The sequence below is a fragment of the Hemitrygon akajei genome, chromosome 10 (assembly GCF_048418815.1).
Source record: "Hemitrygon akajei chromosome 10, sHemAka1.3, whole genome shotgun sequence".
Lineage (NCBI taxonomy): Eukaryota > Metazoa > Chordata > Chondrichthyes > Myliobatiformes > Dasyatidae > Hemitrygon > Hemitrygon akajei.
Genome location: NC_133133.1, coordinates 111,674,045 through 111,696,994, shown reverse-complemented (window position 1 = coordinate 111,696,994; position 22,950 = coordinate 111,674,045). Strand labels below are relative to the sequence as shown.

Here is a 22,950-nt window from a genome sequence, read left to right as displayed (position 1 = left end):
GCGATAGTTTGTTGAACTTTCAGAATTGCTGGATGCGCTCCGCAGAAAACTCTAAGTCAGCCTGGTTCCAGGGTTTTCCTTATCTTCCTGTTGACAGGAAACTCAATACAGATCCTGTGGAAGGACTTTGCTTGCGCCGAGAGTCCCCCAGGGAGTTCCTGGCTAATGTAATACAGACACAACAGTGCACTGAAGACGCATTTCAAAAAGCTTCGCGTCTAACTTCAAAAGATCTCTCTGGATTTTAAACTGAGATTTTACATGTTAGTCTGAAGCTTTACACGTTAACCCAGCCCACCACCAGCACATAGCGTCGGTTTCTGTACAGCGAATCAGTCTATGTATAATTGTACGTTGTGTTTTACAGGATTGTTCCTATATTTATTTCATTGTGTTTATCTTTTTATTACTGTGTTCTTTGTGTTTATTGTGATTATTGTGCAGATTTGAAACCGGGGTAACAAACGTTTTATTCTTCTTTACACTTGAATCTGAAACCAAATGCCGAGACTTGTAAATTCACGGCAAACGCGCCGATGCCGTGTCGAGGATGTCTGGTGCTGAGATTGAAAAGAAATATTCAATGATGTAATAGCTTCTATACCACCCATTGGTGCCTCGTTAAAGTAAAGGCGCGGAATTATTACAGAAGAAATACTGAGCACAGTCACTGACGCTCAGAACCGCAGCTTTGTTTTCGGCGGGGCGGCGATGTTGCACGGTGATGCGATGTGAGTGCTTGTCAACGTTCCCGGGAATGGAATTTCTCTCGTGGTTGAGCAACAGATGCTCATAGCGCAAAGCGTCCAGCAGAATTACCTGAAGGGCAGTTTTCTTGCTGGCTTTGGACAACCACGTCCTTCAAAGGTTGCAACGGACAGCCCAGGGTCTATGATGCAGGTAACTCCGGGAGCAGAACGCGACCTCCCCGCCTCCAACCACACGGGGAACCAGCCCCAGGACTGTTTCTCGACGGCACCCAGCCTGAGTACTTCAGCCAACCAAACCGATGCCCTCAGCAGAGACGAAAACCTGGCCAAAATCGAAGTCTTGGTACTGGGCATCATTTTCTTGGTGGCCGTCCTTGGGAACTCGGCCGTTCTCCTGGCCCTGCACCAAACCAAGAGAAAGATGTCTCGGATGCACCTCTTCATCCGGCACCTCAGCATGGCCGACCTGGTGGTCGCCCTGTTCCAGGTGTTACCACAGCTCATTTGGGACATCACATACAGGTTCAAAGGTCCCGATTTCCTCTGCCGAATTATAAAACACCTACAGCTGTTCGGCATGTACGCCTCCACTTACATGATGGTCATGATGTCAATAGACCGTTACATCGCGATCTGCCACCCTCTGAAGACCCTCCAGCAACCCACCAAGAGGTCCCACCTGATGATTGTCGCCACTTGGGTGGGTAGCCTTATCCTGAGCGTCCCGCAATACTTCATCTTCTCTTTGAGCGAGGTTGAGGGGGGCTCCGGTGTCTACGACTGCTGGGCGAGATTCGTCCCGCACTGGGGAATTAAGACCTACATCACCTGGATCGCCATCACTGTCTTCATCATCCCGGTATTCGTCATGATTACCTGCTATTCCTGCATTTGCTGCGGCATCTTCAGAAATATCAAATACAAGACCAAGAATGCCGAGGCTGGGACCTCGTTTGAGAATGGCCTAATCACCGTCGGCGCCAGCAACATGAAGACAATCTCCAAAGCCAAGGTTCGCACGGTGAAGATGACCTTGGTGATTGTTTTGGCTTACGTTCTGTGCTGGGCGCCCTTCATCGGCGTCCAGATGTGGTCGGTATGGGATTACAACGCTCCCACAGATGGTAGGTGCATTGCACACTTTAAACTTAGATTTATATACTGAATGCCCCGAAAAAGGCTTCACTATCATCGTTCCCGGGAAACAAAAAATCCACTTCTCTCAACTTGCTATAGGAATGTTAGTTGAAAAATATAAGTTGAAAGTTCACCACAAACAAAAACTAAACTGTACAAGTTTCCCCTTTGTTGGATTATGTAAAGTCACTGTTTAAACTGAATTAATTTTAGGATAATTTATGGTAAGTTACGGAGGAATTTTTTTATCTGTGCAATTCATTGCACAGATAACCTTGGGGGACAAGTTATTGAGGATGTTTAAAGGGGAGGTTAAAAGGTTCTTGATTCGTCAGGGCTTCAAAGTTTACAGAGAGAAGGCAGGAGAATGGGATTAAGAGGGAACATATATCTGCCATGATGGAATAGTAGAGATGACTCAATGGGTCGAAAGGCCTGATTCTGCTCCTATATCTATGGTCCTGTGGTTTCATGCAATATTTTTAAACTAGTGTCTGATGAAAGCAATAGCTGATATTTAAATTTAATTACCATCACAGGTGGCAGGGAAAAGGTACGTCTCTAGCAAAGCAGGAGGTGTAGGGTTCTCCTTCCCTCCACTAGCTTGCAGGTCACCCTTGGGCAAGGTGTAGCACTTGCTCAGACCACCCCCACCCTCCTTGTCACCCCCACCCCCGATCAGGGTCACATGAAGCCATGGAGCAGGTAGTGGATGGTCGTATGAGCAGCTGGTGCATATCACAAGTCCTGGGTACGTGGCCACTGACGACAGGCAGACAATCTCTGAAGAGTATTGAAAATAGCTGGGGTCACCCATCTTGTAAATGTGCTGCCCAGACAAAGGCAAACCACTTCTGTAGAAAAATTTGCCAGAAACAATCGTGGCGATGGAAAAACCGTGATCACCCACATCATATGACATGGAACATAACGATGATGATGTCCATCGGCACAGTCACTAACCTTGCTTAAACATGATATTCCCCAATAAAACGGTGTTCATAAGTCTAATGGAAACTTCAGTAAAGTTTTCGTTAAAATAATACTGTGTATTTAGATATGAGCTAGTTACTAACTTCTAGTTAAGTTTCTAAGAGACTCCAGCTGCTGGAATGTGAAACCATGAAATTCATGCCGCTGATACTGCTCAAGATGTTGCGTTCCTCCAGCAGACTGTTTTTTGTTCTAAGTCTGATGTTTTCTGGAAGGAAATACTTTATTCCCATTGATTTATTTTACCCAATCCTCCACTCTCCCTCTCCCACCCATTTCCCACCAGTTTCACTCTTTCAAACGGCGGAGTGAAATAGTGACACATCTTACAGCATTTTTTCATGCTCCTTGCCGATGCCTCTCTACAGGGGCCACATGAGAGTTAAACTAGGGGCTCTTATGTTGCACCCAAGAGAAACAGAAACTCTATCCCATGCAATTAAATGCACATTGGTGAATATTCAAGAAGATTGTCTTATTGTATGGTGTCAAAAATTCTTGACCGAATCTTCAGTACAGGGATAAGGGACAGCTGTAGTGTTGGAAGTGGGCTGTCTTGTGGGTGACTCTTTAATCTGAACTCCTTGTGTAAAAGGCCTATTGCCACAATTGAATATAGAATGTAAAGGATGGAACAGTACAGGCCATATGGCCCACAATGCTGTTCAACCCTTTAACCTGCTCCAGGATCAAATTATCCTTTCTCTCTCACATAACCCTCCATTTTTATTTCATCTATCTGCCCATGTAAGAGACTGTTAATTGTCCCTATGGTAGCTGACTCTACCACCGCTACTGGCAGTGTGTTCCATGCACTTACCACTTTCTGTGTGAAGAAACCTACCTTTCATGTATCCCTATACTTTCCTCCAATCACCTTAAAATTATGCCCCCTCATGTTAGCCATTGCTGGCCTGGGAAAAGGGCACTGGCTGTCATACAGTCATAGAAAAGTACAGCACAAGATCAGACCCTTCAAAAAGTTCAAAATAACATTTGTAATCAGATTACATACATGTCACCACATACAACCCTGAAATTATTTTTCTGCAGGCATACTTAGCAAATTTGTAGAACAGTAAGTGTAAACTGTAAACTAAACAAACTGTGCAAATGCAGATATAAATAAATAGCAATAAATAACAAGCATAATGTAACAATATTACATTGATCAATATAACAGAGTCCTTAAATAAGCATAGCTATCCCCTTTTGTTCAGGAGCCTGGTCGTTGAGGGGTAATAACTGCTCTTCACCCTGGTGGTGTGGGTCCTGAGGCTCCTGTACCTTCTATCTGATGATGATGGGTGGTGAGGATCTTTAATGATGGATGCTGCTTTCCTACAGCAACATTTCAAGTAGATGTGTTCAATGGTGGGGAGGGTTTTACCTGTAATCTGCTGGGTGATTCCACTACTTTTTGTGGGATTTTCTGCACAAAGGCATTGGTGTTCCCAGACCAGGCCGTAATGCAGCCAGTCAGCACACTTTCCACCACACATCTACAGAATTCTGTCAAAGTTTTCAATGACATACCGTACCTCCACAGACTCCTGAGGAAGCAGAGGTGCTGTTGTGCTTTCTTCTCAATATTTATACGATGGGTCCAGGACAGGTCCTCTGAGATAGTGACACCCAGGAATTTAAAATTACTGACCCTCTCCGGTTCCGATCCTCCAATGAGGACTGGCTCATGGACCTCTGGTTTCCCTCTCCTTAAGTATACAATCAGTTCCTTGGTCTTATTGACATTGAGTGAGAGGTTGTTGTTATTAGCCAAGATTTCAATCTCCCTCATTCGTCATCCCCTTTGATACTCCCACAATGGTGGTGATGTCAGCAAACTTGTGTATGGTGTTAGAGCTGTACTTACCCACACAGTCACAGGTGTAAAGCAAGTAGAGCAGGGGCTAAGCACACACTCCTGTGGTGCTCCTGTGCTGGTGGAGATTGTGGAGGAGATGTTTTTGCTAATGTGAACTGACTGAGGTCTACATTGTGAGGAAATCCAGGATGCAATTGCACAAGTTGGAATTGAGGACGAGGTCTTGGAGTTTACTGGTTGGTTTTGAGGGGATGTTGGTGTTAAATGTTGAGCTATAATCGATAAAGAGCATTCCAGGGTTGGCTGGATCCAAGTTGCCACTCAGACAGGAGCTGATACGCTTCAATGCCAGCCTCTCAAAACACTTCATCACTGTGGATGTCAGTGCCACTGGGCGATAGTCATTTAGACAGATTACCATGCTCTTCTTGGGCACCAGTATGACTGAAGCCTGTGGGTACTACACACTCCTGGAGTGAGAGGTTGAAGATATTGGTGAACACACCAGCCAGTTGTTTGGCACAGCTTTTCAGTATTCGGCCAGGTATTCCGCTCGGACCGATGCTTTCCTTGGATTCACTCTCCCGAAAGGAACCCACACGTCATCTTCAGATAATGAGACCAAAGTATCATTGGGAGACATGGGGGTGCACGATGGTTCCTCCCTGTTCTGGTGGTCAACGTGAGCATAGAAGGCATTGAACTCAACTGGAAGTGAAGCTCTGCTGTCCCCCATGTCACTAGATTTAACTTTGTAGGAGTTTATGGCATTCAAACCCTGTCACAGCTCTCAAGCATCCCTCACTGATTTCAGTCTAGTCCGGAATCTCCAGTTAGCCTGAGATATCATACCTGCACCTCTTGTAGCATTCTTGATCTCCAGACTTGAATGCCACTGATCTCAGTAGGTTCCAGATTTCATTGTTCATCCAGGGCTTCTGATTGGGGAAAATCCTGAACGACTTCATGGGGAAACATTCATCCACAGCTGTTTTAATAAAGTCTGTAACGACCCTGGTGTAAGTCATTCAGGTCCTCAGATGAGTTCTTGAACACAGCCCAGTCCACTGACTCAAGGCAATCCTGGAACTGTTCCTCAGCCTCCCGCGACCACCTCTTGGTTGTCTTGATCTCTGGAGCCTTGCTCTTTAGGCTCTGTCTGAATGCAGGAAGTAGGAGTACAAACAAATGATCCAACTTGCCAAAATGTGGTCTCGGGAAGGAACGGTAGGTGTTCCTTATCATTGTCTGGCAGTGGTCTAGTGTGCTGGAAACTGGTGCAACAGGTTACGTGCTGGTGATAATTGGGCAGGGTTTCCTTCAAACAGGCCTGGTTAAAGTCACCGACTATAATTTGAAATATGTTGGGATGGCCCTTTTCATGTTTACCGATGACATTGTGCAGTTTCACAAGTGCTTGCTTATAATCGGTCACTGGTGGTATATAAACTGCGGTCAGGTTTATGAATGAGAACTCCTGAGGCAAGTAGAATGGTCTACATTTAATCGTTAGTTGTTCTAAGTCAGCGGAACAAGAAGTTGACGTAACCCAAACGTTTGTGCACCAACGAGAATTGATGGGAAAGCATATACTGTACCGCCGCCTCTTTCCTTAGCAGAATTCGAGGTTCGATCCATTCTGAAAATTGTAAAACCTTCTGGTCGGATAGCTGCATCTGGCGTGCTTGCTCTCGGTGTAACAGACGATTGAGATCTGCCTCTGATTGTCGTGGTTACTGGAAATGACCAGGAGACATGGACAATTCTTCAAGAAGTTTAAACCTTTATTTGCAAACAAAGGCTGAGGCAATCAATGAACTTGTCACCGAAAGCCCCCCGAGCTCCGGTGTACAGCATTCTTTATAGTAATTTCTTATCTCAGTTACATTTCGGTTTCATCAGCATACCCAATCAATTTTTAATTGCATATCATCTATTCATTAACTAATTAATCGCTCTTGCCTAGCTCTCGGTGCGCCACCAGTATTTCTCTCCAGTTCGCATTGGGGCCCCATTCCTGGCCAAGGTTATTTTTCCAGACAACCTCCCTCACATTACATTTCCTGCTCGCACCATCCTGTCCGCCACCGTTATCTCTTACTAAACAAAGGCTAAGTGTAATACATGGGGTACATCTCAGCTAATAGTGCTGCTAGCTAAACAGGTGTTCTATAAGTACCACAGTATGCAGCTAAGAGAGTACAAAGTATCTAGTTAAAACAATACATAGCAAAATGTGTCTAGTAAAATAATACATAGTAATATTCAGTACCTAGAAGTGATTACATAGTATAGTAAATAGCTAGTACATAGTGATTATATTTCAGGTATATATAATGATTATGTCAGGTACATTTCTCAATATTATTCAGCAGCCTTGCCCTGAGATTGTCAATCTAATTTTCAATTGAATGCAGATTCACCAACAAGATGGAAGGGTCATCCCGCTACGCTTCAGCCTGGTTTGAATTCCATCTCTCCTGGTTTTCGGCCTTGGTCTTGACCCTTAAGTACGCTGCGCGTAACTGCTTCGCATTTAACCGTCGAACGTGAGATCTGAAAGTTATTGGTGTAATTTCGTAGTTCGTTGTTAAGAGGAAATTCCAATGCTGCAGATTGCAGCGAAAGTAGTTCAAAAGGAGTCTATTTAAGGGGAAAACTGGTACAATTTCCTACAGTCCGCAGCGCCATCTCGTCCATGCCGAAACCATTTAAATTGCCTACTCCCATCGATCTGCACTGGGATCAGAGCCCCTCCACACCCCAACTGTCACGATACCTATTAAACTTCGCTTAAACGTTGAAATCAAGCACGCATGCACCACTTGTGCTGGCATCTCGATCCAAACTTCCACGACTCTCTGAGTGAATAAGATTCCCCTGTGTTCCCCTTAAACTTTTCACCTTTTACCCTTAACCCATGACCTCTGGTTGTAGTCCCACCCAACCTCAGTAGAAAAAGCCTGCTTGCATTTTCACTATCTATAGTATAGGGTATAGATTCTATACCCTTCATATTTCTATCAAATCTCCTCTCAATCTTCAAAGTCCTAACCTGCTCAATTTTTCCTTATAATTTAGGTCCCCCAGATTTGGCAACTTCATTGTAAATTTTCTCTGTACTCTTTCAATCTTATTTACATCTTTCCTGTAGGGAGGTGACCAAAACTACACACAATACTCCAAAATTAGCCTCACCAACATCTTATACAACTTCAGCATAACATCTCATGTCCTGTATGCAATACTTAGATTTATGAAGGCCAATGTGTCAAAAGCTTTCTTTGTGACCCTATCTACCTGTGCCACCACTTTCAATGAATTATGGACCTCTATTCCCAGATCCCTTTGTCCTACCACACCCCTCAGTGCCCTGCTGTTCACTGTTTAAGACCCACCCTGGTTGGTCATACTGAAGTGCAACATTACACACTTGTCTCCATCTGCCATTCTCCAGCCCATTTTTCCAGCTGATCCAGATTGCTCTGCAACCCATGATAGCCCTTGCAGATGGTGTCATCTTCAAATTTGCTAATTGAGTTAGCTACATTATCATCCAGATCAAACAACAGACCCAGTACCAATCCCTCTGGCACTCCACTAGTCACAGGCCTCTCGTCAGAGAGGCAACCATCTCTGGCTTCTCTCACAAAGCCAATGTCTAATCCAATTTACTACCTCATCTTGAATGCCAAGCGACTGAATCTTCTCAACAATGCCTTACAAAGTCTATGTAGACAACACCCACTGTCTTGCCTTCATCCACTTTCCAGGTAACTTACTCAAAAAACTCTATAAGATTGGTTAGACATGACCTATCACTGCACAAAGCCATACGGACTACTCTTAATCAGTCCCTGTCTATCCAAATACTTATATATCTAGACCCTTAGAATACCTTCCCACAACAGATGTCAGACTCAGCTGATAATTTCCTGGTTTATGTTTAGAGCCTTTATTAAACAGCAGATCAACATTGGTTATCCTCCAATCCTCTGGTACCCCTCCTGTCACTAAGGATGATCTCTGCTAGGGCCACGACAATTTCTGCACGTGCCTCCCGTTTGTTCTGAGGGAACACCTTGTCAGGCCCTGTGGGTTTATCTACCCTGATTTACCTCAGGACAGCAAACACCTCCTCCTCTGTGATCTGTACAGGGTCCATGAAGTTGATGCCTCTTTGCCACGGTCTGTCTCCTGAGTAAATATGGACGCAAAAAAATAATTTAAGATTTTCCCCATCTCTTTTTGTTCCACACATAGATTACCATTCTGATCTTCTAGAGAACCAATTTTGTCCCTTACAATCCTTTTGCTCTTAACACAGCTGTAGAATCCCTTAGGATTCTCCTTCACCTTGTCTGCTAGAGCAACTTTATGCCTTTTTTAGCCCCCCTGATCTCTTTCTTAAGTGTTCTCTTGCATTCCTGATACTCCATAAGCACCTCATTTGTTCCTACCTGCCTATACCTGCTATGCACCTCCTTCATAACCAGGGCCTCCAAGTCTCTTGAAAACCAAGGTTCCCTAAACCTGTTATCTTTACCATTTATTCTGACATGCACATAAAATATTTGTACCCTCAAAATTTCACTTTTGAAGGCCTTCCACTTACCAAGTACACCTTTGCCAGAAAACAGCCTGTCCCAATCCACACTTGCCAGATCATTTCTGATAGCCTTTCTCCAATTTACAATCTCAACCCACAGACCAGACCTATCTACCGTAGATTCCGCACTACAGAGCGCACCTGATTAAAAGCCGCTGGCTCTAATTTTAGAAAGAAAATCAATTTTGTACTTGTACAGGCCGCACCGGATTTTAGGCCGCACCGGATTTTCGGCCGCAGGTGTCCCACGTTGTAATATGAGATATTTACACAGAAAGATATTACACGTGAGGATTTTTTAACTTTTAATTAAATCCATATGGTAACATAAACAAATACATATTGCAAATGCTTTTTTTCGAACCGTGCCTGTAATGCGGCTACTTTTAAATATACGTTGCGTATACTTTTTTACTGAACAACATTCCAATATCTCCTAACGACTGGTAAAAAATATATATACTGCAGCCTACCAGGAAAAGTTATTGATCGCCTTTAACTTAAAAGCAACGTTTTCGCTCCGCCGCTCGCCCCCCGCCGTCCCGTTTATCGCAAACCGGCATTTTTCCCACAAGACGCGGCGAAACCGGGTGTGACGTCATAGCATCCCGGGATGTAGTACAGAAAACAAATATAGTTAAAACAGTTCTAACTTTAACTAACAGATGAATTACTAAGTGAAAATATTATAAACTAAATAACTGCCATAAAGGCAGCACAATGCTTTTCTTCGAGTGTTTTCCATGTTGATGAGGGTGAGTACAAATGACTGATTTACAATAATTTAATTGTGAAAGTGCGCTTGATTTATCGTACAATTTCATTGGACCTCTGTGAACTACTCATCAATTTTATTGGTCTACTGTTACGAGGCAAAATGTTTTTGGCGGCATGAAAAAAAACCATGTATTAGCCGCTCCGTATTAAAGGCCGCAGAGTTCAAAACTGTTCAAAATGTGGGAAAAAAGTAGCGGCTTAAAATCCGGAATCTACGGTATTTGCATATTTACTTTGAAACTAATGGTATTGTGATCATTAGATGCAAAGTGTCACCTGCACTGTCTCCTTCCCTAATAGGGAATCAAGTATTGGTCCATTTGGTGTTAAGAGACATTCTTAACTGTGCCAGTTTCCGGGATTTATACACTCCAACTCTCCGGAGTATGGATTGCTGGCAAGGGTGTAGATAGTAAGGGTTCAGGACAGTCCGGGCAATTGGCTGTCATGTTTTGGGCGTCGAGAATGAAGTATTTAAAGAGCACCTGAATGGAGCCTCAGTGAATCATAAGCCTACTGGTGATATCATCTAGCGTTTGTTTTGCACTCAGTTCTCAATCCAATTTGACACTGTGTCTCAATCCTTGCTGTGGATACTCCAGCAGTTGAGTCCAAGTCATCCTCATCAAGGACTTTCGTCACAGTATGATTGAGCCAACATGGACCCGGCAGGATATTGGAGCCTTTCGTCTACTGTGGCCAGTCACAGTAAGAAAATTTCAGGACAGAGTCTGGAGATACATGACCTCCAGGTCATCATGTGCCAATTGTTGCAGGGAGGAAGCCAAAGTCACTCAGGTGAGGCTATCAGTCGCTCTGCGGAGCCAGTCCATCTTCCAACCCTGGAGAGATTCAACAGAGCCCTGGGGTCTTGCCATGGCTTCCTCATCCAATGCTCATTAGTATTTGAACTCCAGCCGTCCGGGTTTCCTTCAGAGCGTGGAAAGGTGGCCTTCATTATCTCTCTTCTGACTGGAAGAGCCCTGGCCTGGCATTGGGAACGCAGGTTTCCTAATGCCTGGATTCAGAGGAATTCATGGCCGCCATGAGGAAGTTGTTTCATCACCCCGCGGGAGCCATCTGAGCCTTGGACCGACTGATGAAGATTCGACAAGGGAGCAATCAGTGGCCGACTATGCAATCAAATTTTGGACCTTGGCCCAGAGAGTGGTTGGAACGGGGAGACTGTGATCATGCTGTACCACCAAGTATTCTGAGATGAGCTGAAGGACACCCTCACCTTGGGAGAACCTGCAGAGTACTTAGAGGTTCTGATCAATCAGTCCATCCGTCTCAATAGCTGTCTGGCAGAGCAAAAGTGGGACCACTTAGGCAGGCCAAAGAAAGCCAGTCTGAGCCCAGTCCCTATGCATCGCAGTTCCAGTCCTCAACCTCAGACAGTGACCAGTCCTTTGCCTGCTCAAGATCCAGGTCGGTTGCACAGGGCTGTCTGCCAATGAGAGGTTCTGGCATCGGAATGAAGGTCACTGCTTTTACTGTGGGGAAGCCTGTCACCTGTGGGTCAAATGTCTGAAGCTGCAGCAACCTGGAGAACTGCTAAGACTGCCCAGTGTCGGGAGGACTGTGATGGCAGCAGCTGCAATGCCCAACCCCACGGATTCTGGTCTTGTGCTAAAGGTGGGCTAAGAACTCGAGGCAAGTGAAGGCTTTGTGGACTGGGGCAGCAGGTAATTTTCTGGGTTTAGGAACCACCGGTTGGTTTGACATACCGCTGTGAGGCAGTCCTTCTTGGAAGGTTGCCCGCCAGGTTCCGGGCAGATCCAACAACAGACTGATTTCATAGATGAGGATAGGGGATCATGTGGAAGATGTTAGTTTCTACATTACTGACTCTCCACTGGTACCCCTGATGGCTGTCCCAGCATAATCCATCAGTGGACTGGATGGAGAGGAGAATCATTGCCTGGTCCTGTCCAGGTAAAAGGGTTTGGTTACGGCACGGTGCTCCCACACCCAGCCTGCCCCATGACCAATGACCAATAATGGGGCAGTCTTCAGTGCAAGGTAACCTGAGAACTTCTGGAGACCCAATCCTGCCCTCAAGGACGGACAAGCCAGTTTCAGCCAATGGGGCTGCACAAGTCCCGACGCTCTCCAGTTGTGACCACCCGGGAATGAGAGAGAGGGAATCCCTAATTCGGGAGAGGACCAAGGAGCTGACTGAGCAGTTCGGAAAAGCTGCAGCTGAGCTTAAGGAATCCAGCCACCAGGTCTCAAGGAAGGGGAAGGCTCCTTTATGCCGATCCTCGAAGCCAGTTCCTGGGGTGGGGGGCAAGGACCATCTGTAACGCCTCACTGCCGTTGCCTGAGGGTACAGATGAGGATTTAGGCAACAGACACAAAATGCTGGTGGAACACAGCAGGCCAGGCAGCATCTATAGGAAGAAGTGCTGTCGACGTTTCAGGCCGAGATCCTTCATCAGGACTAACTGAAAGGGGGAAATGCGAAATGATAGGAGAAGACAGGAGGGGGTGGGGTGAAGCTAAAAGCTGGAAAGGTGATTGGCAAAAGGGATACAGAGCTAGAGAAGGGAAAGGATCATGGGACGGGAGGCCTAGGGAGAAAGAAAGGGGGAGGGGAGCACCAGAGGGAGATGGAGAACCGGCAAAGAGTGATGGGCAGAGACAGAAAAAAAAGAGGAGGGGGAAATGAATAAATCAGGGATGGGGTAAGAAGGCGAGGAGGGGCATTAATGGAAGTTAGAGAAATCAATGTTCATGCCATCAAGTTGGAGGCTACCCAGATGGAATATAAGGTGTTGTTCCTCCAACCTGAGTGTTCCTTCATCTTGACAGTAGAGGAGGCCATGGATAGACATATCAGAATGGGAACGGGATGTGGAATTAAAATGTGTGGCCACTGGGAGATCCTGCTTTCTCTGGCAGACAGAACGTAGGTGTTCAGTGAAATGGTCTCCCAGTCTGTGTCGGGTCTCACCAATATATAAAAGGCCACACCGGAGCAGTATACCACACCACAGGTGAAGTGTCGCCTCACCTGGAAGGACTATCTGGGGCCCTGAATGGTGGTGAGGGAGGAAGTGTAAGGGCAGGTGTAGCACTTGTTCCGCTTACAAGGATAAGTGCCAGGAGGGAGATCAGTGGGAAGGGATGGGGAGGAAGAATGGACAAGGGAGTCACGTAGGGAGCGATCCCTGCGGAAAGCAGAAAGAGTGGGAGGGAAAGATGTGCTTGGTAGTGGGATCCTGTTGGAGGTGGCGGAAGTTACGGAGAATTATACGTTGGACCTGGAGGCTGGTGGGGTGGTAGGTGAGGACAAGGGAAACCTTATCCTGAGTGGGGTGGTGGGCAGATGGGGTGAGGGCAGATGTGCGGGAAATGGGAGAGATGCGTTTGAGAGCAGAGTTGATGGTGGAGGAAGGGAAGCCCCTTTGTTTAAAAAAGGAAGACATCTCCTTTGTCCTGGAATGAAAAGACTCATCCTGAGAGCAGATGCGGCAGAGACGGAGGAATTGTGAGAAGGGGATGGCATTTTTGCAAGAGACAGGGTGGGAAGAGGAATAGTCCAGATACCTGTGAGAATTTGAGGATTTGGACAGGGTTTTGACCACTGCTTCTATGAATGAGCTTTGAGAGCCTATGCAGAGGACTCTGAAGTCTGTTGAATCACGCCGCCACCTAAGAAGCCTCAGGAATCTTCCTCGAAGGAAGGTCTGGAGGAGATAGTAACACCCAGACTGGTCGAAATCCCTTCTGTCTACAAGGACTTGGAGGAGGCCTTCAGCAAGTGTAAGGCCTTGACTCTTCCACTGCACTGACCCTACAACTGTGGTATAGACCTGCTGCCCGGTAGTCCCCCGTGGGGTTGATTGTACGTGCTCTCAGGCCCAGAGAGAAGTGCATTGGAAGGGTATACAAAGGTGGCTCTTGCCATTCATCCTTCCTCCTCACCAGCTGGTGCAGGCTACTTCTTCGTACAAAAGAAAGATGGGAGCCTTGACTATAAAACTGCATAACAGCCAAGAATCATTACCCTTTTTCACTCATGAATACATCCTTGAGATGTTCCAAGGAGAAAGAATATTCACAAAACTAGACCTACAGAGTGCAAACAATCTGGTCCATATAAGGGAAGACGATGAGTGGAGTACTGCATTCAGTACACGGAAGGGGCTCTACAAGTATCTGGTTATGTGTTTTGGCCTTGTGAACGCTTCAGCCATGTTCCATGTTCCACATTCTGGGATACTCTCCATAAGTATACCTTTGTCTACTTAGATGATATCCTAATCTTCTCTAAGTCCATGGAGGAGCACATCGCTCACATCAGGGACATTTAGAAGAGGCTTTTAGACCATGGACTTTATGCCAAGTTGGAAAAGTCAGAGTTTCATGTGATGGCTGTTTCATTTTTGGGTTTCATCATCTCCAATGGCAATCTCAAGATGGACCCTACCAAGACCCAGGCAGTCAGAGACTGGCCACCAACATACAGTGTCAAACAAGTCCAATCATTCCTGGGGTTTGCAAACTTCTACCGGAAGTTCATCAGGAATTTCAGCTTGGCAGCAGCTCTGCTGATAGTGCTAAGAAACCCATGGGCCTTTTTGCCTGGACTACTGAAGAGGAGTCTGCTTTTGCAGAGCTTAAACAGCTCCCGCCTTGGTTTCTCCTAACCCGGACTTTCCCTTCATGGTGGAGGTGGACATCTCAGACATCGGAGTAACTGCTGTCTTGTCTCAATGACCACCTTCAGACGGTAAACTGCACCCACGTGCATTCTTCTCCAGGTGGCTATCCCCAGCAGACAGAAGCTATGACATCAGGAATTGGAAGCTTCTTGTGGTTGAGTTAGCTTTGGAGGAATGGCGACACTGGCTAGAAGCGGTCAAGAATCCTTGTATCATTTGGACTGACGACAAGTATCTGGCTTATATTCAGGAGGCTAATATGCAGAATTCCAGGCAAGTCTTTGTTCTTTAATTGCTTTGACTTCATCCTGACCTATTGACCGGGGTCAAAGAATCAGAAGCCAAATGCTTTGTCCCGTCAGTTTATGAAATGGCACTAGGGGAGCAGCCTACCACCACTTTGCCCCAAGCCAGGGTGGTAACACCAATTCATTGGGGAATTGCCGGTCTTGTGCACAAGGCCCAAGCACAAGGGGAGATTCCTAAGGATGGTCCTTTGGGTCAGCTGTTCATCCTGAGTTCTCTCCAGTCCCAGGTCCTCCAATGGGAACATTCATTGAGAATGACTGCACACCCAGGGATTGTCAGGACCCTTGAGTTTATCAAAAGGAGGTAGTGGTGGCCTGAAATGATGAGGGAAGTTTGGCACTACGTGCAGGCATACAAGGAAACAAGGAGCCCCAAACCTGGCCTCAAGAGCTCCTTTACCCTCTACCTGTTTCGGAAAGACCACGGGCACATGTCTCCATGGACTTTGTCACAGGTCTTCTGCCATCCAAGAGAAGGGTGGTCATCATTGTAATTGCCAACTGGTTTGCAAAAGCCTGCACGTTCATTGCTTTGGAGAAGATGTCATCTGCGGCTGAAATTCTCCTGGACAAGGTCTTCAGGATCCATGGGCTCCCGATGGACATTGTCCCAGATCGTGGTCCACAAATCACATCACATTTCTGAAGGACTTTTTGTAAGCCGCTAGGGACAACAGCAAGTCTTTCCTCTGGGTTTCACCCGCGGATCAATGGCCAGACAGAGCGAAACGTACCTTAAGATGCCTGACCTCAGAAAGACCATTTGATATGGTCAGAAGTCGCCCACAACAGCTTACAGCGTTCAGCACATGGGATGTCAGCTTTCGAGTGCCAGTTTGGTGACCCTCCGCCTCTCTTTCCGGAACAGGAGGCCGAGTTTGGGGTCCCTGCAGCCAAAGATCTCATCCAACGCCGCAAGCAGAAATGAATTCAGTAGGGCGAGAGAGATCTTGCTGGCCTCAACCCGGAAGGCAGAGAGCAAGGTGAAGCAAAGGAGATGACAGGGACCCGCTTCACAGGTCTGGCTGTCCACACAATTTGCCTCTCCGGGTGGAATCTAGAAAGTTGGCATGCAAGTTCATTGAACCCTTCAAAGCCCTGAGGAAAGTAAACCCAGTGGCTTACACCTTGCAGCTCCCCAAGACCCTAAAGATCAGTCCCACCTTCCACATCTCTAAATTAAAACCTGTCTGCACCAGCCCCTTAGCCCCACCACCATCGGCCCTGCCACCACTCAGGCTTATCGATGGGGAAGCAGTCTTCACTGTGAGAATACCTTCTTCAAGTTCACATACCATTTGGCAATACCTCATGGACTGGGAAGGATTCAGACCCGAGGAGAGGTGCTGGGTGTCTGAAAGAGACATCTTGGATCCAGCTCTCATCCACGACTACCATCACCACCTCTCCCATCAGCCAGGGCCATCAAGAGTTGGCCATTGGGGAGGAGGTCCTGTTACGAGATGTTTCCAACCGTGCCAGCTTATGGGATTTAGATTCTCTAGCTCTTTGGAGTATGGAAGGCTGGCATAGCCACTTTAATGGTTAATTTGCTGTCAGGTTTTGGGTGTCAAGCATTGAGTATTTAAGGAGCAGCTGAACTGAGGTTTAGTGAGCCCTACTAGTGTGCTTGTCTTGTGCTCAGTTCTCGATCCAGTTTGATACCGTGTCTTGATCCTTGCTTCAGATACTCCAGCACTTGGGTCCAAGCCGTCCTCATCAAGGACTCTCAACACATTCAGTCCGTGCCTCCTCACGTTATGTACACCTCTGTCAAGCCATCCTTTCATCCTCCTTTGCTCCAAAGAGAAAAGCCCTAACTCCATCATTCCTCATAAGACAAGCTCTCTAATCCAGGTAGCACCCTGGTAAATCTCCCAATGTCCTCTTTAAAGCTTGCATAACTTTCCTCTAGTGAGGCGACCAGAACTAAACACAATACTCCAAGTATGATGCTGAAGAAGAGAACATCAGGTGTCCCTCATGTCTTTGTCCCAGCACGTGACATCATAGATAAACAGATTATCTCTGCCTTTATCATATGATTGTCTGTGACAACTGCTATATCCAAATTTGCTGCTTTCTTTCTACATGAGAACTGTCAGTACAATTTGTTGCTGAGGATTGAAATATGGATAAGTAAGTTTAAAGGAATAACAAAACTTAATTGATGGGAGTAAATATCTGTAATGAGCTCTTCAGGCCTGTGTGGGGTACCAGAGGGCAATGGACTCCGAGGTTTTTAGAGCACCTGAATTGGTTAATTGTTGCTTAATGACGGTCATTAATCATTTAGATTCCCTTGTGCTTTTCTTGAGCGACTTGCTCTTTGTAATATGTTCTCCTGATGCTTTCTATTTAAATGTGTTAAGTTTATTTTGATAGGCTCAGTAATTCCATGTTACTGGTATTATTTAAGCAGATGCTCGCTTAGCGCTAATCGCGTGGTTCTAGTTTTGAGAATGTTGTGTCTCACGGTGATCCACCGATCATCTGTTGGAATTCTTATTAATGAAATCTGGTTGCTGTCTTTAAATTGGAGTTTGTCTTTCCTTTGCATTTGGGTTCCGACATTGCCAGAGTGCATCGTGATAAAAGGACCCCACCAAATAATAGACCTACAGATGTTGAACAGCAGTATTTTGACATTTGTCAGCATTAGATGAGAATACTAGCTATTCTTAAATCCATGTTCTGAGTTCCCTCTCAAGATTTTCCAAGTTCCCAAGAACATGTCCCAAGTCTACATTCTAATTGTCCCGAATCTACATTCTGAGTCCATGTTCCGAGCTTCTCTAGTCTACGTTCAAGGCTTTTTCCTGGGTCTCTTGGCTTTTTCCAGCTCCATGGCCCTCCAGACCTCCAAGGTTTATTCAAGGTTTCTCAGGTTTAATCAACATTCTCTCTCTTTCTCAAGGTTCTCCAAGTCTCTCTGTGCAGGTCCTGGTACTGTAATGGGCTCTTCAGATTTGTGCAGGTTATTAGAGCAACTGGATTGGTTCATTGTTGTTTAACAAAAGCCATAAATTGTTTAGAGTAATGTGCTTTTTTGTTGAGCGAGTTGCTCTTCGTGGTCTCATAGTGCTTTCTGTTTAAACTTGCTGAATTTATTTTGATAGACACGGGGATTCAGGGTTACTTGTATTATTTAAGATGACGCCTGATTGACGCTAATCACAGCATCTTGGTTTTGAGAATTTTATATCTCGCAGAGTTGTTCGGCTGAGCCACCAATGTTCTGCTGAAATTCTTAGTAATAAACTCTGATTGCCATCTCTACATTGGAGTCTAATTTTCCTCCGCACTGGGGTTCTGACATTACCTTGCACATTGTGACAATATCACTACAAAATGTTTAAGTTTTATCATGTTGCATTTAAAATATGTTCTGATTCTTCTCTCTTGTCACAACCATGGGAAGATGTAATCAGGTTTATTAAGTTCATTGCACTTAAGACTATCAGGTAGTTCTTGTAAAAACAGTATCCTCTTACAATGTATGAAAACTCAGTGAGCTGCCCTGGCAGCTGAAAAGGTGACTGACTGCAGGCTACCATCACGGTTGCACTTGCATGTCCAGGACAAAGAAATGGGCAGAATAAATCATTACAGACACTACCCACCCTGCAAACTGCCTTTTGCAAAAGCTCCCTTCTGGAAAGTGCTATAGGGCTACTGAAACAAAAGCTTCACAACATCATAAAAGTTTCCTCCCCCAGGCAGATAATCTGATCAACCATTCTCGTTAGCCCACCCCACCCCCTCTATCTATGACCTCTGTCAGTGCGTTACATTGTAAACACTTTAAACCACTTTTTATAATGCTGTTTGCATTGTAAGTACATCCTGGTATTTATGAAATCAAATAACATTTTGGTTTAATTATCGTTCAACCAAACATGAGTGCAGCCAAATGAACCAGTGTTCCTCTGGGGCAGTGCACAGCATTTTCAAAATAGTGAGCAAAAAACAGTCATACGGAAAACATATTATGCATTTATGCACATTTTATTCCATATCTGTACTTTAACCTGTAAGTTTATTTTTTATATATTTTGTTACTTATATAATTGTGGAATACTGTTTTTTGTTGCACCTTGTACCTTGACCAACACACCACAGCAAATTGCTAAAACATGTAATACATCCGCCCTGTACACTGCCACTTCATGCTTACACTTCACACCTCTTAATTACACTGAGTTACTACCCCTCAACTGTTGGGCTCTTGAACCTAAGGGGAAAACTTCACTCAACTTCACCCAACACATCATTGAAATATTCCCACAACCAATCGACTCACTTTCAAGGACTCTTCATCTCATGTTCTTGATATTTATTGCTTATTTATTTATTTGTTTGTTTGTTTTCTTCTTTTTCTAGTGGCAGTTTGTTTTCTTTTTCACTCTGATTGAACGCCCAGTTGGTGCTGTCTTTCATTGATTCTATTATGGTTATTATTCTATTTTGGATTTATTGAGAATGCCCACAAGAAAATGAATCTCAAGGTTATATATGGTGACATATATGTACTTGAATGATAAATTTACTTTGAACATTGACAGTCACAGCCCATATTGAAAATCTGGCTGAGTGGTGCCATAATAACATAATAACTCAATGTCAGCAAGGCCAAGGAACTGATTATACACTTCAGGAGGAGGAGGCAGAAGTCCATTGGCCAATCCTCACCAGAGGATCAGAAGTGGAGAGGATCAGTAACTTTAAATTCCTTGATGTTATTATTTTGGAGGACCTGCCCTGGACCCTGCATTTTAGTGCAGTTACAAAGAAGGCACGGCAGTGCCTCTACTTCCTTAAGAGTTTGCAAAGATCCGGCATGACATCTAATGTGTAGTAGAGAGTATACCGACTGGCTGCATCACAGTCTTTTATGGAAACACAAATGCCCTCGAATGGAATATCCTACAAAAAGTAGTGGATTTGGTCCAGTCCATCACGGGTAAAGCCCTCCCCAACATTGAGCACATTTGCATGAAGTGCTGTTGCAGGAAAGCAGCATTCATCATTAGGGACCCCCACCACCCAGAACATGCTCTCCTCTCGCTGCTGCCATTAGGAAAAAGGTACAGGAGCCTCAGGATTCACACACCAGGTTCAGGAACAGTTACTACCCCTCAACCATCAGGCTCTTGAACCAAAGGGGATAACTTCACTCAACTTCACTTACCCCATTATTGAAATGTTCTCACAATCTATGAACTCACTTTTAAGGACTCTTCATTTCATGTTCTCAAAATTATTGCTTATTTATTTATTATTATTATTTTCTTCTTTTTGTATTTGCACAGTTTATTGTCTTTCACACACTGAATGAACGCCCAGTTTAATGTGTGTTATGGATTTACTGAGGATGCCCACAGGAAAATTAATCTCAGGGGTGCATATGGCAACATATAAGTAACTTGATAATAAATTTACTTTGAACTTTGCTGCTACCAAGAAGAGTTCCTCTTGCCAAGAGTTATGTTGTCACTATTGTCTTCTGTCAGAGTCTCCTTATGTAGAGGTACTCTTGCACCCAGTACTACTCTCTGTACATACAATATGTATATAAGCTATTCCTGGACACACTCAACAGTTATTTGTACATTGTATTTTAGGATTGCTATTATATTTATTGTGTTTTTATGTTTATTGTTTTATTTATTGCTGAATTGGATCTGGAGTAACAATCATTTCATCCTCCTTTACACTGTGTACTGAAGAAGGGAAATAAGCTATCTTGAATGTATAGTATATGTTGAGTAACACTGACACTTGACCTTTTCAGATTCTACGGACGCAGTGTTTGCCATCACCACCCTGCTTGCTAGTCTGAACAGTTGCTGCAATCCGTGGATCTACATGTTCTTCAGTGGCCACCTGCTGAGCGACATTCTACCCTGCTGCCGCAAGATCACCCAGACTCTGGAGAATTCGGAGAGCAGCCTTAAGCAGCACACCCTGCTCACCAAGGTCAGCCGCAGGAGCCCTTCATTCAACTTGTACAACTGGAAGGACAGTGTCACATCTTTCCAACTGTCCCAGTCGATGCCAATAGAGACATGAAGCAATAACGTTTGTTTGGCTCCATTCTACAGCCACATTTCAATTCTTAATATTATGTTTAAATGCAGTGCCAACAAAATAATTTATCTAAACGTTGCTATAATTTTCAGAGCTGGATAGAACTGAGGATGTCTAGATTTGTGGGGGAGGGGGTTAGTTAATGGGGCTCTAAGGTATATATTCACTTTTTATTGAGTTTTCTTTGTAGTCTTATGGCCAAAGAGTACAATAAAGGTCAAAAGTAGTTTAGATCTTTAGTTCACAATAAATGGACTGTAGCAAATAACCCACATTAGTAATGTTACTTTGCATCTTCTACAGATAAAAATGCAGAAAATCAAGGATTTGAAGGTAATGAGGAACAGGCACAGAAGAAGAGTTGAGGCCAGCATAGGTCAGCCATGATCGTTCTGACTGTCAGGGCAGGCTTGAGGGGCCTGGCTGCCTACTCCCGAACCTGTTCTCTTGTGTTCTGATGCACTGAGTTATATTTCAATGATTGTTGACACAAAGAATCTAAGAACTCTGATATATCATCAATTCATAATTTTAGGTGATTAGAGGAGAGTATAGAGAGGATGTAAAAGGTAAGTTTTTTTAACGCAGAAAATAGTGGGTGCATGGAACATGCTACCTGTAGTGATGGTGGAAGCAGAAACATTAGGGACATTTAAGAAACACTTTAATAAGCACATGGATGAATGAAAAATGGAAGGTTCTGTGGGAGAGAAGGGTTACATTGATCTTAGAGTAGATTAGAAGGACTGCACAATGGCGTCGACCAAAGCACGACCTATAATAGTTTTGTTAAGTGACAGCTAGTGAACAGGCAGATAAAACACTTAGGTTAAAATATTAGATCCAGTTATTCTAAAGTCTTAAATTAAAGATGATCTCCTGTTTACATTATCTTCAATAATGCCCTATATAAGCTTTAGCACCCTCATTTGAAATGGCATGTTATAACTCTCAGGGCTTAATATTGAGTTCAAAGGTCACAGGTAAGCACCCCTTTATCCCCACAGATGTAGCCATCACTTTTCCAAATCTGATGAGGTGTACTTGACTTGAAACATACACTTTCTTTCTCTCTCCACCAACCCCTGATCTGTGAGAGCCTCCAGCTTTCTGATATTCAATATTTACAGGCTGTTTCTCCCCCCCACCCCCCCACCACCGATCTTATTTTTTTTACAGTGCTATGAGACCAAAGAAGTACGTTACATTTTAGCACAACTTCTCCAGGACTTAACACGTTGATTTTCCTGATATCCCTGACATTCCCCTATACTTTCCTCTAATCCCCTTAAAACATACTCTCTCAAATTATCCAGTTCCACCTTGGAAAAAGCAGCTGCTGTCCACTCGACCAATGACTCTTATCATCTTATACACCTCAAATTGTGACTCAATTAATAGGGATGCTGGTAGATTTTATTTTTATATATACGTACTAATTTTGGGCAAAAATGGCTAACACGAGGGGGCATAATTTTAAGGTAATTGGAGAAAGGTATATGGGGGTGTCAGAGGTAGATTTTTACACAGAGAGTGGTGGGTGTGTGGAACACCCTGTCAGGTGATGGTAGAGGCAGATACATTAGAGACATTTAAGAGACTCTTAGATAAAAACAGGGATGGAAGGAAAGTGGAGGGCTATATGGGAGGGAAGGGTTAAATTGATCTTGTGTTGGTTCAAAGGTCGGCACCAACATTGTGTATCAAAGGGCCTGTACTGTGTTCAATGTTCTACTTTCTAACTTATGGGATGAGATGAGAGTTTTGCTAGCAAGGTCAGCAGATAAGGTGCTGATGGGCCACTGTAACAGTGATTTCAGGGAGGAGG

At 44.6% G+C, this 22,950-nt stretch overlaps 1 protein-coding gene across 1 annotated transcript; it reads left to right on the top strand.

The window, feature by feature from the left end:
• The first annotated feature begins 789 nt into the window (after nt 1-789).
• On the top strand, nt 790-22,215 carry avpr1aa (arginine vasopressin receptor 1Aa). The gene is made up of 2 exons (XM_073058737.1): nt 790-1,834; nt 20,827-22,215. The coding sequence occupies exons 1-2, from the start codon at nt 892-894 to the stop codon at nt 21,102-21,104; spliced, it is 1,221 nt and encodes a 406-aa protein (XP_072914838.1). The 5' UTR covers nt 790-891; the 3' UTR covers nt 21,105-22,215.
• The last annotated feature ends 735 nt before the right edge of the window (nt 22,216-22,950 follow it).